Raw genomic sequence first — 16,409 nt, forward strand, 5'->3', positions numbered from 1 at the left:
GACTAATGGACAATGAAATAAATCGACAATTCCTGATGACCTGGTATTTGGGATAATCACTTCTTTAGTTTAGTTTATCAGTACTTCTAGGCCTTCAAATGTGCATTCTTCAAATACTTTCCATTACAGATACATTCTTTCTCCTCAACAATAAATTACTTTAAAAAAAAAAAAAGAAAAAAAATGAAAAGAAAAGGATACATTACAATTTAAAAGAAAAGATAACACAATGAAACACATTTTTGACATTCATCTCACAAATCATAGGAAAATGACTCTCTCTAGATGTTAGATGGTTGAATATAAATATTAAAGGTCAGGATTATTTACAGTGTGACGGGAAATTGAGAGAGTACAAACAGACTTTAACTCAGGAGGATAGTGAATGATTTAAGGAAACATCTCAGTAATGTACAATATGTATTTACAAAATAATATAGACTAGGCATTGTGATATGTGGCCATTGTAGTTTGTCTGCATTTTGCTGCAGCATTCCAAAGGTCTTTGCACAAGGGAAATAAATCCATGTGGTTGGTGAAACCCCACCAGTACGCAGGGGTAAAACCAGATTTTGCTTGTCACCTCTTTACTACAGGCCACAAAGGGAACCAATGTCCCTGAGCAGGCCCTCTTGGACATGCTCCACATATGTAGAGAGGAAGATGAGGAAGAGATGCCATTCTATTGATGGGCACGTTCACACACATCCCTGGCGAAGCTGGTCATTGGATTGAGAAAGCACATGATAATGCTTTTTAACAAACCACATCTAGGAGCAGGATCGAAAGACACAAAATGGGGAATCTAACTGAAAGGGGGTTTTGCATATACCACATTCCATTGCATACCCATGTGGTGCACTGTATGCTCTGCACACAGTAGGTATATAACAAATGTTTTTATTGATTGATTAATCCCTGATGGGATTGGTACAGTTACAATAAACTCCCAAGGAGCAAGTTTTATTGAGGTCCCATGCAAATTGCATTGACACAAAATATGGGGTAGGTCGATGCAAGCCAGGGATGCTGGTCCTTTCTCTCTCCCCTTGCAGATGGTTGCTGCACTGAGCTCGTTGTAGGAGAAAAGAAAGAGTGAAACAGTAACTGAGCATCACAGGGACATCCTGATGACCCTGGGGGGTGGGGGGCTTTATGCTTGCAACAGGATCAATCACCTTGCCTCTTTCAATAGAGATTATCTTTGATCCTGGAGACAGAAGACATTAATTATCCATGGACCCAATAAGCCATTTCAGGTAAGGATGCCGATATCTCACCGTCATAATGATCTAGGCAGTTTGGCAATTTGGGAGCCCTGATGTCACCCTTGGAAGGAGAATCAAATGGACTTTGCCCTGGGGTTACTGGCTGACATATCCAGGGCACCAGCATCAATATGATCACAATGATCTAGGGTTTTGATTCAGTTCTATTAAGGTCTAAGGTAGTATTAGGAAATCCCTCATGGGAATGGGCAGAATGTTTGCCAGATCCTGCCAAGGCATCACTGAAGGAGTTCAGAGTGGTAACCTTTGGGGTAAATTTTTTTTCTATCAAAATCTTTCATCTTTTCAAGGTCTAGTGACCTCAGTGCAGCTGATGCTGTATGTCCAAGGAATCCTTATGGTTGGCAAATGAACAGAGATGTTGAACAAAGAGAAAGTAGGATACAGAAAGCAAAGAAATCTAGCAATTTGGGCTAGAAGTGATTTCAAGACCCCGTTGTCTGCCACCTTTTTAGTATGGCAAAAGCTCTACAATACTTTAAAGACACAGTTGGTTGCTATCTGAATTGCTCTTCTGAGTAACTCTGTGCTCAGCCTTCTTTTCCTACTCAAAATATCTGACCAAAGCACCTACATTTTCTTTCTTTCTAGCTCAGCCCCTTGTGTCACTCTGTGTTTATTGTATTACTTTGGGTGAGTCCATAAATCTAATTGACCACCAAATAAAATTTCATTATGTTTATCTCCTGACACACAGGAATTGACCCTTCTCCTGGGGTCCTTGCTGACTTGAGATTGAAATTTTCTCTACAATACTCTGAAGCCACTAAAAATTCATTGTTTTTTCCCCCCTGGTTATGGCTCCACTCTAAGTAGGTCTCTTTTTAAGTGCTGAGGGGATCTGTGAGCTTAGATTAGCCCCAAAAGGTGTAGAAGAAGGCACATGGATGTTTGTGATCCCATTTGTCTCCCTGAAGTGACTATTTATTTAGAATATTAATACCTACAGCCATTCTTCTGTTGACATCTCAGGACCACATGCAAAACTGAGCCCCATCTGAGGGTCTGCCTTGTGCCAGGGGTATGAGGATGAAAGAAATCAGATGGAAGTGACAAGAGGAATTAGTGATCTAAAAGCAAAGGATCTAGGGGGTAGCTGGGGGCTTATATTGAAAGGTACTGCAGTCTCAGCACAGGAACCATTCCAGTGATAAGCCACCACCCTTTCAAGGGTGTCACGTGTCACATGCACATTTGCATATTCTTGACAAAAATCAACATGCATAATTGGGGGCTGGCTCAATCCAATGTTGATTAGAAAAAATGAAGGGGGTATTAATGGCAAGAGAGCTAGCAGCAGAACTGTTTATCATTTCAGTCAAATTATGTCTTTTGTTAGCTTAGCATCACTCCCTCCTCTGTATCGCCTATAAATCCACTCATCTTAATCTCTTGACCAAGGGAATATGTTCACAAATGTCACTACGTAGGTCACATTTCATTCTCCATGTCTCTTAGGCTTCATTATATTAGCTATGATTTGTTCTGGACTTTCTATTCCTTAATGGCCTCTCCCCACCCCCTTAAACTGAGAAGTTATTACCAACCCTCAATTCCAAGTCAAAGATAATTGTAGTTTTATTATTTAGGGTATGGTTTTTGACTGTTCAGTTGCTACTTCATTCCCCCAGAAACTAAGAGCAAGTGTGAGCAAACATTTTTATCAAGGGTTACATTCATTTTGATGGGCAACAAAACCCTTTTTCTTAATAAATGACAAGAGTCATTGCTCTCCATGTGAAGGTAGGAAGGTGGTAGGCAGGAAAGAAGGAAGGAGGGAAAGAAGGAAGGAATAAGGGAAATGGGGAAGGAAGGAAAGAATAGGCAGATCCTAGTAAGAACAAGCTTCCTTCTGAATAACAATATTGGTTTGTTCATCTTTTAAATTATAAAATTCCTTCCTGCCTTCAAATGTGACTTGATGCAGCTTTTTCCTATAATTCTTAGTAGCATGCTGCTGGACCTACTATTATTTCCATGCTCAGTGAAACAAGCCTTTGGCCAACAATGTAGTAAATCCTGATAGCAAAGACACTTCCTACCAAAGGAGGATGATACTTAAGACAGGTGAACCAACACAAGTCTTACTCACTTGTGCTCTGACAATAAGCCAAAGGAGGAACAGTGGTAAGTCTTATGGATTCCACATCCATTCAACATGATGATGCAATGTACAAGAAGCCGGGAAAACTGACCATGGGAAATTCTGCAGAAATACTGTGGAACAGCAATCACTGTAACTGGACAAACTTGCTCTCAACAAAACAACAGAACATAAAGGCACCATTGATATCTTTCTCATTTTTAAATACTGTAAAAAATTGCTACATATGGCACATAACACATTTTTACATACATAGATTTAATTTATAAAAGTTTTTCCTGTTTTCTATTTGCAGAACTGCTAAAATAAAATAAATTGTTTAATTTAAGGTGGAATACTTCGTTATATAAAATAAAGTTTTACACGTGAATCTATGTGTTTATTTAGGTTTTATACAGCGATAGGGTCTTGATTAGCTATTACACTTGACAGCCTGGCCTGGAATTCCTCCTGAGTGGAATAGCGGCTGGTTGGGTTAGTCCTACTGTCAGCCAGGCGGAAGGCAGGAGCTGACTCTAAGCCAGCTGCCATCGGCGTCTGTATACTCAGGAAAGGTGTATTTTCGCCTATTCTTTCATCTTCTGTTTCACTTTCCGAGTTACTGTTCTCAGAGCTTGTGTCACTGTCCATTTCCAACCTGTTAGAAATATGGCCATCGGGCTTTGTTCTTTTTGCCCGCCGGCTGTTGACGAGTTTCTTTGTGGGCTCTTGCGCTGGCTCATACTCTTGGGTGGTCTCATATTCCTGGGTAGTCTCATACTCCTCATCCTCCACGATCCTTAAGGGGCTGGGGGGTAGGCTATTGCTCTCATGGACCGGGTTGTGGTGAAATGAGTTGAATTGTTGGGGGTGGTGATCATATTTCTTTTCCCGAAGTCGTGGAGGTGTCACCAGCAGCAGAGGCCGCTCTTCTTCCACAAGGGGGCTGACTGCCACAGATGGCATGGACACTGTCAAACTTGATATGGGTGGAGATATTTCAGAAGGAGGCGACTTAGGGGAGCTTGGCATGTAGAATTCTACGGGTGACATGCGAGCTGGGGTAGTCATCGCTGATACATATCTGTAAGAGCACCAAAAAATGCCAATAAATATAGAGGGAATAAACACAGGCAGAAGGGTTGAGGGGAAAATTCAGAAATGGGGATTTTGATCATTAGCTACTCAGTCTGAGTATTATAGCATTATAGGTGTGGTGTCCATTGGGTACATCACTGCCTAGAGATGAGGCTATTTCCCCCATTTATAAGGAGTAAACATTTTAAAATTCTCTACTCAAATGCCCTTCTCTCTATTTAACTGGGTACACAATGTCTCCCCCAGTAAAAGGTAACATCCTAGAGGAAAAGGTCTGCTTTTATTTTGCATCTGTACCCTTAGTATTTAGTATGGAGATTTGTATATAATCCAATGCTTAATAACTAGTCAAAAGCAACTGGGTCTAAATCTTTCAAATTTTATATCGAAAGCATTTTAAATTGTGGAAAGAGAAACATGATGAGACATATTTTCAAATACTTAGAATGGTCTAACTATGCTGTTCTGAAATGCAATCTTTGGAAGGAAAAATAGAAGCTAAAAAATAAGTTTTTGCTAAATCTAAGTCTGCTGATATTTGGATATATGTAGCTTATGTCTCCTTATTTCATCTATGAAGTTCTGCCTTGTAGCAAAGGCCTGTATCTAATAAGATGACATGGAAAGTGCTTTGCAGAAACTGAAATATAAATGCTAGCTAATGTTATGCACTTCAACAAGTAAAAGTTCATATTTCCCTCTATCATGATCATGCATTGAAAGCTGGGGGGAAAAAAGAGGCAGCTAGGTGGCACAGTGGATAGAGCACCAGTCCAGAAGTCAGGAGAACCTAAGTTTGAATGTGATCTCAGACACTTAACATGTCCTAGCTGTGTGACCCTGGGCAAGTCACTTAACCCCACTTGCCTCAGCAAAAAAAAAAAAAAAAAAAAAAAAAGTTGGAAAAGATCCTAAAAACCATGAGGCCCAAACTACTTCCTTTACAGATGAGGATATTTGAGTATATAGCGGTGAACTAAGGTCACTTACAGAGGAAGTGGTTGAGGGGGGTTTCTGATTCAATTCAGCCTTATGGCTAAAGATATTTTTACTTAAGGTAACATGATACAATTGCGCACTTTTGTCCTAAAGGCATTCTTGGTTTTTTGGGGAAATAGTAAATACAAATTTTCTCTATTTTTCTTTTCTTTTTCCGGCAGTTTTGTGAATCTAAAGAAAACTCCTTTCCTCTTTGGCCCCTGTTATACCTCTGTCCAAGGCAGAGAGAGTTCTGCAGGTTTTTCCTATTGCATCGCTTTAGGTTAAACTTACTCATTATCTATCTGTTGGCAAATGGTGACTACAAGTTACAAAGGGAATTTCCCTTTCATTCTAACATCAAAGTGGATGGCTGTAGCTTCACTGGAAGACTTTAGTTCTCTCACTATAGAGTGACTGAACAATCAGCAATCATTGGGGAAGAGCTCAGATACTGCTGAGATGACTATGACTATAGGACAGTCTGCAACCCTAAAGAGGGTGATCAAGAGTGCTCCAGTAGACAGGAAAAGGAATCCTAGTCCCTTCCAACATGGTATATGTTGATTCAGATGGATTTTGCTATGAGACTGAATCAGAGTCCCTAAACTCAGAACATGGGTAATCAAGCAAAGTACGTGAAAGCTGAGGTTCCAGATTTAGGACCTTTTAGGGTACTAATATGGAAATCCACCATATGCAGTTATTCCAAACTCTGCCAGTCTTTAAAGCAACTTTAGGCTGCTAGCAAGGTTCTGATTTAAAACACATCCTTTCAAATATCATAAAAAGCCCTATACGTAACCAGTATAAAGAAAAGACCCTTCATTTGGGTATGAAGTATGACATCATGGAAACAGAGATGGAGAGTGACAAAAAAGAAAAGTATATCTTGTATGCGGATTGAGAATCTTCAGCTCTGCTGAGCCCCAGAAAAAGGAAGGGCAGTGAGAAGTGTGTATATACGACTGCAACTTCAGCATCTACATTGGAGAACAAGGATCACTTTAAATAACGGCTCAGTGAGAGGTACTTTTGAGACTGCTACCTTGAAAACAAGATCAGGAAGGAGAAAGAGTGGAACCTTTTGAGATCAGTGAGAGTCCACAAGAGTAGAACACAGGAGCTCTGAGATAAGAGGCTACCATCAGATAAAAATTATTCAGCACATGAGAAAACCTAATAAAGGTGGAAGCTGGTCCTGGGGCAAAGAACAGAGACCAATGTAAGAGACAATATTTGGTGGGTTCAATCTGGTTTGAAGACCCAGAACTAGCATACATAGTAAAGACAACTTGGTGGTGGAGTGAATAGAGTGCTAAATGTGGAGGCAGGAAGACCTGGGCTCAAAGCTTGCTTCAGATAATTATACTTAATAGTTATGTAACTCTGGGCAAGTCATTTAATCTCCATTTGCTTTAGTTTTCTTCTTTAGAAAATGGTGATAATATTGAACCGTGTCTCCCAGGATTTTTGTGAGCATAAAATGAGAAATTTGTAAAAGTGTTTTGCAAATCTCATAATGTTATATGAATTATTATTATTATTGGCCCAAACACTGAAGCCTCTATACAGATAAAAGATAGGCTATGCCACTTCTAAAAAGGATACAGATGGACTGCTTTGAGCTAACATAACCTTCCATCTTCTCTAATGCTTGGGAAACCTTGTGGATTAGTTTAATAAGACAGAAATGTCTCTGAATATGTTAGATTTGATGGGCAAACGATGGCAGATTGTAAGTGGGGTGAGAAAAACTTCCCATTTTCTCCATGGAGAAAAGGGACTAGTGAAAGCTACAAGACTTGGCCAGAGCAAGATAATTGTATAAATATGTATGCATATATTGGATTGAACATATATATTTTAACATGTTTAACATATATTGGATTACTTGCCATTTAGGGGAGGGAGTGAAGAGAAGGGAGGGAAATTTGGAACACAAGGTTTTGCAAGGGTCAGTGTTGAAAAATTATCCTTGCATATGTTTTAGAAATAAAAAAAAAGTTTTAAAAAAAACATAAAGCAAAAGACTTAGCCAGGCAAAGTAATGAGCAAAAAGTGATTTCACATCTACATGGTGTCTTTCTTTTTTTTCATTCTTTGTCTCTTTTTGTGGCTCACATTCAACTTTCTAAGCCCTAAGCTGCTAAAATCCAACTATATCCCAGGAGCCTGCCTTGGTGGTAATAGTCACTGTGATAAAGAGCCATACTTACAACAGTAAAGATAGTTGGATTCATTGATTGAGCAATTAAATGAATGATGCAATCATTCTTGGAATTTGTGAGGTAAAACACATGCAACTGTGGATTTGTGGTGACCTGAGAGTCTCTACCACAAAAGTGGGGGGAAGCAAGAATATACCTGCTCTCTACTGTGAGTTCTGTCCCATGCAAAATATCAAAGATGAGAAATGGTTAGGGATGAGTGGGAATGATCAAACTTCCATTTGGCTTGGGAACTGTGACAGAAGAGATAGAGGATTAAAGGCAATACTCAGGAAAGAGAGGAACCACTCTGGTTCAGTTTTTAAGTCTTTACCTAAACGCTTGCTTTTGTGGACTGATAAAGCAAGAGAGATCGGGATTGGGGTTTGAGCGTTGTTTCTAGAGGAACTCCTCTCTGAACCAAGAAGTATCCCAAGTACAGGTCTTTGTGCCACAAAGAAGAGCTAAGTGGATCCAAATGATTAATTCTCTCAGTTGACTTGATATTCCTGGAAGTCACAAATACATTGTAACATCATTTGGGAATCATGTCCTAGGTCAAAGCTTCTTAAACTGTGGGTTGTAAAGCCATATTTGGAGGGGGGGGGGAAGATTACATAAAACTGCATGTGGGAGGGGGAGTCACAAAAATTTTTCCAGCAGTAAGAGGTTTCTAAACACAATGACTAAGAATTATTTCAAAATCAAATGTGTAATGAATCTGCCATGTTTCTGGCAGAACTTGTCCATGTTGCATTTCACTATAGCTTTGGTTCTAAATCTGCAACGTGCATTTTGCACTTTGCACTGTGTATGCATGAGTGCTATCAAAAGCACCTTAGCTCTGATTCAAGATAGGATCACATAAAAATTTCTTGAACAAAAAGGGATCCCAAGTGGAAAAAGTTTAAGAAGTCCTCACCTAAGGCATGAACCCTCTTATTCACTCTTAGAGAGATTGGGACCAGCTGGTTGAGTTTCAATCCCTTGAAATACATCCCAAAACTTTTAGTTCAGTATAGGTCCATAAATGTTTTGTGAGGTCTAGGTGAAGCATCCTAAGGCATGGCTCTCATTCATTCTTAGAGAGACTGGGAGCCACTGATTGAGCTTCAGACCCTTAAAATACACCCCCAAACTCTTAGTTCAATATAGATCCATAGATGGTTTGTGAGGACTAAGTGAAGTTGGAGTCATGCACCTATATAATAGTTGTTTGATTGGCTTTTATTCTATTTGTATTGACTCTGTCTGTGAACAGAGTTGCATGTGGTTACTAAATAGAAACGAAAATGAATTGTATGGATGGCCAGTGATCATACATTGTCAAGAGAACTCTTGATTCAGTATAGATTGGGTTAGATGAGCTATGGCATCCTTTCCTATTTAGAGGTTGTCTGGTTCTCTGACTTGGGTTTTATTGTAGTTCTGCCTGTTCTTTGCCTTGTCACCTTGGACAAATTATTTTCACTGGACATCGCTTTCTCCATCTATAAAACAAGAGTTGGACTAGATAATCTCCAAAGTACCTCTTCCCCCTATATTCTTTGACCTGTGCTAGGCCTCTTGAGGTAATAAATGTAAGGAAATAGCCTTATCTAATAGGGGACCAGCATGCACCTCCTGGCTCTCATTACTGCTACCCAGGAAGTGCCCTTCAATGAGACAGTGGGTTCTTACTGTGATTCTCTTACGGGGGTTCTCCTTTGCAGGTAGCTTTCCCTTCTGTTTTACCTTTCACTGTGAGGAGAGTCTCGGTAGGAATCAGGGGTCTCTCTGGCATGTCTGAGGAAGCTGTTACAATCTCGGGGACCTCCCATGCCATTAAGACGTCCTCTAGGCCCCCCAGCTGGGCTGGTGTGCCTACTGTTTTCTATGGATGAAATCACGAGCACAGAGTGGCTTTCAGAGACAATGCTTTCTGTATGCCCATTACTCCAGCTAAAGGGGAAAAAAAGAATAAACAGTGAGAAAAGGGGAAAAAAACACTTTCAAATAATACACAAAAAGACCATAATAAAACAACCACCAGGTGAAATCATATAATACTTCTTTCAAAAGTCCAGTACCCTTGACTCTTATTCTCTCTGCTCTCAAGTGGAATTTAGAATAAGATAGTCTTGCCTTGATTAAACAACACTTGGGAGAGATTCAGGATAGTAAGAATCTAAATTCTGTTATTCTAATAATATAATAACACACTTACATGATAATTGTCATTCAAAATCCATTTTGCAGATAGGAAACCAAAGTTCTTAGTAGTTAAGAAAGTAGATAGAATAGGGCACTAGACTGGGTTTCAAGAAGATTAGAGGCTTTGGTTTGCTTGTTTTATTTTTCCCTTCTTTACCTCTCTGTTGCTGACTCCTATAGGCACTTACTAACTATATGATCTTGGACAAGTGACTTAACTTGTCTGTACTTTAGTTTCCTTTAGTGAAGGGACTGGATTCACTGATGTTGAAGTTCCCTTCTATCTCTAAATCGATGATTTTATAATCTTGGAGATTTGCGTACCAACATCTGTTTCTGTTGGAAAGTTAGAATTCAGTTCAGGCTCCAGGTCTGGCACTCTCACCAATATATTTAGCTGCCTCACTATAACCTCCTTTTAGAGCATCATTTTCATTATAGTACCATGCTGCTCTGGTGATCATCACCCAAATTTGGGAGTGAACAGAGAAATGTAGAGTGGGCATCTTCATGGCACAGTGAATGGAGTGCTAGACTTGAACTCAGGTAAGTTTCAGTTCAAATCCTCTTTCAAATATGTTTTATGTGATGTTGAACAAGTCATTGACCTGTTTCAGTCTTGTTTTCCTCATTTCCAAGTTGGGGATAATAATAGTTGTGAGGATACTCATTGTTGTGAGGATCAAATGAGACAGCATTTTTGAAAATGTTGGGCATATTCATAAAAGTACTATGTAAATGCTAGTGATTGCTATTATTATTGGAGTATTGGTGGAAGCTCTTAAAAATCCCTACTACTTCACCAGTAAAGTAGTTTTTCTAGCATCAACTGCCTGAAGCATCTTTGGGAAATCCACATGTCCCTGGAGCAGCTTCTAAGAGTAGCCCCAAATATGTAGAAAGTTCTCCCCAAATTTCTTGGGACAAAGTCTTAGTGCTTTTTAAGATAGAGGTGAACGTTAGTACCTGGAATAACAGTAATAATATGTTGGAATTTACAGCATTAGAGTTGGAGTCGGGAAGATCTGGGTTCAAATCATATCTTAAAACCTTACAACTTGTGGGACCCTAGGCAAGTCACTTATTTGCCCAGGCCTCAGTCTCCTTACCTATAAAATATAAAAATGAAAGAGGTGGGTTTGATGACTTCTGAAGTCCTTTTTAGTACTAATAATACTAGTAAACTAATAAGCTGTGATACTATGAGCCATAATCTTACAGCTAGAAATGGTCTATAAGAGCTCGAGTACTATTAGCCCAGAACATGATGATATTGAAAAAAATTGAATGAAGAAAGCAACAAAATATATAATCTAGGCTCTGGACCACTAATCAAAACCTCAGTCCCACCCGGTGACTCCCTTGGTGCTGCAATTCAAGTCAGAAAGATCTGTATTCAAATCCTGCCTCTGAGATTTATTAGTTATATTACTTTGGCAAGTCACATAAACTCTGAACTTTAGTTTCCTCATCTTTAATATGGACACAATAATAGTACCTACCTTACAGAGTTGTTGTGAAGATCAAATTCTATAACATAGATAAAGCACTTTGAAAACAAAGTGTTATAGAAATGCTATAGTAATAACAATAGCAACAACAAAAAGTGATCTTTCTACAAAGTGAGTTGTATATAAGAATATTTCTCTTTCAGACTAGTGTCAAAGGACACAAATTCTTGGTCAGAAATATTGGATCTATATTCAGGTTTTTATGCTTTCTAAAATAAAGAGGTGTAACTACATAATAAGTCCTATAATTTCATGTTTGGAGTAGGGCAACTACACAAGAGAAAACATAGTATCTAACATGCATGTGGGTTTCAAGACCACCCTGTAAAGGGTGGATATTTTCCCTACAAATAAAAAAGGGTTTTTTGGTTCCCTTGTGTAAACATATTTTTCCCAGAGCCTGTTCATTTTATCATAAGATAACTGCCATAAAAAAAAAAATAACTCTGCAAGGCTAAGTTATTTTAGTCAATCCTTATACCTGTGGCTGGGTGTCTGGGTGGCAGCCATGGAGTGATGAGCTGGTGAAGTACAGTGACTGGCGGAGAATGATGTCTCTGTCTCTCGTTCAATGACGTGTTCACTAGAGATGATGTTCTTGGATACGTACTGCTAAAGAGACAAAGAGGAAACAAATGGAAATTTTGGGCATAGTCTTGGTTTACTGAAATAAAAAAGAAATTACATTTTGAATGTACACATTTCAGGAAATAATTTAGAAATGCTGTTAAAATTTAAATTAGATCAGGGTTTGAATTTTGCCTTTGAAACTAACTAGTTGTATGAAGTCACTACTTGCTTCCCATTGTTACATCTGTACCCTTCTTCTACCACCACCAGTTAATAATATGTCTTCCTTTGAGGTTCATTCTTCCAAATTCATCACTCAATTCAAATCCTACTGGCCATTATTTAACAACATTCATCTTCCTTTCTCAGCAAAGTCAACAGCTGACCTACTGCATTTTTCCTCATCTCAACTCATGCCCTAACAATTCGATATAATACATCTGATATTCCCTAAAATATTTCAATTTTCTCATTCCTCAGTCTACTCAGTTCCTGTGATGTACTCCTCAACTTAAATCTCAGTCACAGAAGTGGTGGCAGCCATGATCTTATCATAAATCAGATGTGCTCCACTTTCAAATTAATGAGCTCTAAAATTAATTGATCTAATTATAATTTGTTATCACTTCATATTTTCCAAAGCTTATAATCCCTATTTCTTTCTTCACCTTCATTGTGACTTCTATTTATACTACCCCTTTGTTTATGGTTATTTATATCTCAGTTTACTAGTTTCCAAGTGCTGGATTGAAGTCAGGAACAGTTGAGTATTTCCTTTTGGGGTTTTTCTATTGTTACATTTAAATAAAAGAATATTTGTAAGTGGTTTTAGGTTTACTTCACATATTAGTTTATTTGGTCTTCACAACAACTCTATGAAGTAGATGCTCTTATTATACCCATTTTACAGATGAAGAAACTGAGACTTAAAGAAATTCAGTAACCTTCTTAGAGTCATCCAGCTACTAAGAGTCTGAAGCAGGAGTCAGGCTTAGGTCTTTCTGATTCCAAGACAAGTACTCCTAGCCACTATACCACTCAGCTCATAAGGATTTTGTTGGCACAGGATCTCAAAGTGTGGGAAGTTCTTCTATCACTGCCCTGAAATCTCCAATCTACTAGATTATTATCCTGGGAAGGATATTGCCAGAGGCACATAGAGATTAAGCAAGGTATCTAGAGTCACCCCGTCAGTAAATGTCAGATCTCCCTGATTCCAAACATAGCCTGTTATCCTCATGGCCAAGTGCTAATTTGGTTATGTTTCAGATGAAATAAGTAGGCAAGATGCTCATGTACTCTATCAAAAGAAACACAAATCTTGATGTTATTATCCAACCACTTAATGAGTCAAGCTGGAAGAGGAAACATATTTGTGTTATCATAAACCCAAAACATTTGAAGAATGTTCCTGTTATTTCCTCCTGGAGAAATTCCATATTCCTGGAAGCTCAGGATGTGAGTAGTAGTCACTGAGGATAAACCCTGTATAGAATTTACTGAAGGCATAGCCCAGTTGGGTGGGCAGCATTCCTCATTATTTGTTCTCAGAGCTCAAGCAACTTACATTGACCAACTGCACATTCTCTGGGGGCGGGTTGGGGTGGTGAGGTCCATTGGCCATGTTCACCATATTGTTGCGTTCCGAACGAAGGCTCTGTCGGAGCCGGTCATGAAGCTTTTTTCGCTGCTTCCTGCATATGAGAGACAGAATAGATTTTTAGTCAAAGCTGGAGCACTTCTTAATATAGTCAAATCATTATCCTATCTCAAGGTCTTGTGTCTATAAATTAAAGGTGTCAAATTATGGAGGCAGCTTTAGAAAATAGTTAAAGGACTTTGAAAGTAAAAGACTGAGGAGAAGGAAGTCTTCCCAAATCCTTGAATTCTAATGAACATCCTTGAATAATTGATATATTCTCACTCACTAAACCCTGATCAATATTATTGTGTTCATTGATACTGATAAGAGAGAAAAGACAAAATAAAAGTAAAATGGAAGGAATATTGGATTTTAAATAAGGATCATGTGTTTGAATGCTAGGTCTTACACTTTGTACCTGTGTTACCCTAGCCAAGATACTTCCTTTCACTATTCCTCAGTTTATACATCTGTTTAATGGGAAGGTTTCTTTGGATTGGTTTCTAAGGACCCTCCCAATTATAAGTTCCATGAGTTATATCAAGATGGAAAGATGGACAGAGATGTTACCACTTTGGAAGGCATGCTTTAGTACAGACAAGGCAAAATTGACAAAGAATTTTTAAGAACAAATCAGTCTAGTGGAAAAGAGAAAAAGAAGTATGGTTTCATTTATTTTATTATTAAAATTCACATAATCTCAGAGAACTTCAGAACAGGAAGAGACCTCAAATGCTATCTACTCTAACTTGGACTCCAACAAGAATCTCCTCTACAATTTATGGGTAGGAATAAAATTACTATTGTTTTTGGCAAACTTGAAAGGGAACTTTCATTTTCCCTATTGTGCTTTGTGAGCTATATGAACTCAGCAAGTCATTTAACTTTTCTGAGACTCAGTTTCCTCATTTATAAAATGGTAAGGTCAGTCTAGATGGCTTTTTAGAATCTTTTCTATTTCTAAATCTTTGATTTAAGGACTCTGCTTTTTAATCTCTAATTTGATGACAATTTTATTGTTGTGTATCTCTATTTGTGTTTTAACTCTTATTGAGATTGTGAGTTTCTTGAGGGCAGGGCCTTATCTAAAAGGCCTATTCCTCACCTTAGCCTGAATAGTACTCTGCATATAAGTGATCTTTTTTTTTTTTTTTTTTTTTGGTTTTGTTCTTCAAAGCTATCTCTATCTGACTCAAGAATATGTTTTCCTCCAACAGCTGGCCTGACATCACTGAGGAAATCATTGCTGGAATAGAAAAAAGTCCTGTCAAAAGAAGAATGCTGTTATGTAGCAGAAGATTTTATTAATCTGATTTTATCTGAGCTTTGGAGTGAATTGGAGTATGGAGGCCCAAAAGGAAATCCTTGTTTGTTAATAAGCATGCACAATTTGGAGGAGGACACAAAACTCAATGAAAATGATGCATAGGGCTTTCCAAGCTTGGCAAATGGTGCTTTCCAAGACTTTCCAAACTCTTCTTTCTCCTCACAAAATTTCCTTTACTCTCACTAATCACACTGTAAACAGCTGCACTATTAAGTAGAATTGGAAAACTTCAACACAGATTCCATACAACTGTATTTTAATAGCAAGATAATCATTTATTTTACTATTTCCCAATAAATGTAGGGCTTTGGCCCTCAAATAATTATCGGATACTTAATTATTGTTCCATATCCAAAACTGGCTATTTCACATAGTTAATTCATAACCATATAAGCAGCCAACATTTAGTCATAGGTTTAGGATTATAAGACACCACAAAAGGTATTGATTCTAATCTCCAGATAATGAAACTGAAGTTCATAAAGGGGAAGTGATTTATCCATAGTCATATAGGCAGCAGAAGTTAAGATTTGAACCTATTTCCTCTGACTCTAAATCAAATGCTATTTTAATTATGCCATATTGTGAATAGAAAGTATTACAGCTGGAGACAGGAAGATCTCTTTCTGACTATACCTTCCTAACTGTGTGACCCTTGGTAAGGTATTTAATTTCTATCTGACTTAGTTTCCTTATCTTTCTCATTCTCTAAGATCCTTTTCCAGGATCTTATGATGATTCAATCAAGACTACTGTAATCTAACTGTGAGACCAGAGCTAACTAAATTCCCCCACCCTTTAACTACTCAGGGAATTCCCTAAGATTCTAACTACCAATAAGCATTAACATGGGGCATTTTCATTTGGGAATTTCCTCTATATCAGTGAAATGCTAGGTCAAGATCAAAAACAGAAAAGACTGGAATCTAGGGACCCCCTTAAACCATTTCTCTTCTGTTTTATTTGCTCTGGATCTCATTGTTGTGGTCAGCACATCTGTACTGAATGAGAATGGCTGATGTCAACTCAATACTGAATTACCATTTGTGTTGACAGACCTGATGTCTTCCCCCTATCTGATTTTCTGTGTTTACATATGCACATGTTCTAAAATCTTTGTAGTCCCAATTTGGGGAGGGTTGAGTCAGTAGCAATCAGTTGGCTATGTCCATGTCTACCATGAAATATTTCAAGGAGCTGGCTTTTCTTTCCCCCTTGCCAAACACGGCCCCTTATGAATCTGGATGATTCAGAGCCAGAGAAACAAACAGAAATCAAGACACAATAATCCCCATTGCTCCTGGGTGGATGATGGGATCTGATTCTTTCCCCAAGATCTCTCTGCCTCTTACCCATCTGTGTTAATGATAGATAGAAAGACAAGGAAGAGGAAGGTTTACTTGGTTTTGCAGTAGGCCACCACACACATAATGCCAACCACCAGGAGGGCAATGCAGATGCCAGTGATGGTCAACACTCTTTTCTGGTAGAGTTCCTCAGCTTCTGGA

General features: G+C 38.4%; 1 protein-coding gene across 9 annotated transcripts in view; it reads right to left on the bottom strand.

The window, feature by feature from the left end:
• Nucleotides 1-886: 886 nt before the first annotated feature.
• Nucleotides 887-16,409, bottom strand: part of NRG1 (neuregulin 1) — a 212,519-nt gene continuing 196,996 nt past the window's right edge. For 7 of the 9 annotated variants that reach the window (XM_031942694.1, XM_023505640.2, XM_031942693.1 and 4 more), the window contains 5 exons: nucleotides 16,302-16,404; nucleotides 13,500-13,626; nucleotides 11,844-11,974; nucleotides 9,393-9,599; nucleotides 3,784-4,456 (listed from right to left, as the gene is read on the bottom strand). In XM_031942694.1, the coding sequence (XP_031798554.1) occupies nucleotides 3,784-4,456; nucleotides 9,393-9,599; nucleotides 11,844-11,974; nucleotides 13,500-13,626; nucleotides 16,302-16,404 (1,241 nt within the window). Of the gene's footprint in view, nucleotides 4,457-9,392; nucleotides 9,600-11,843; nucleotides 11,975-13,499; nucleotides 13,627-16,301; nucleotides 16,405-16,409 lie in introns of all 9 variants that reach the window. The other 2 variants (XM_031942688.1, XM_031942690.1) reach the window with 2 other exon arrangements.

This window comes from Sarcophilus harrisii, chromosome 6 (genome assembly GCF_902635505.1).
Source record: "Sarcophilus harrisii chromosome 6, mSarHar1.11, whole genome shotgun sequence".
In the NCBI taxonomy this organism is placed as follows: Eukaryota; Metazoa; Chordata; class Mammalia; order Dasyuromorphia; family Dasyuridae; genus Sarcophilus; species Sarcophilus harrisii.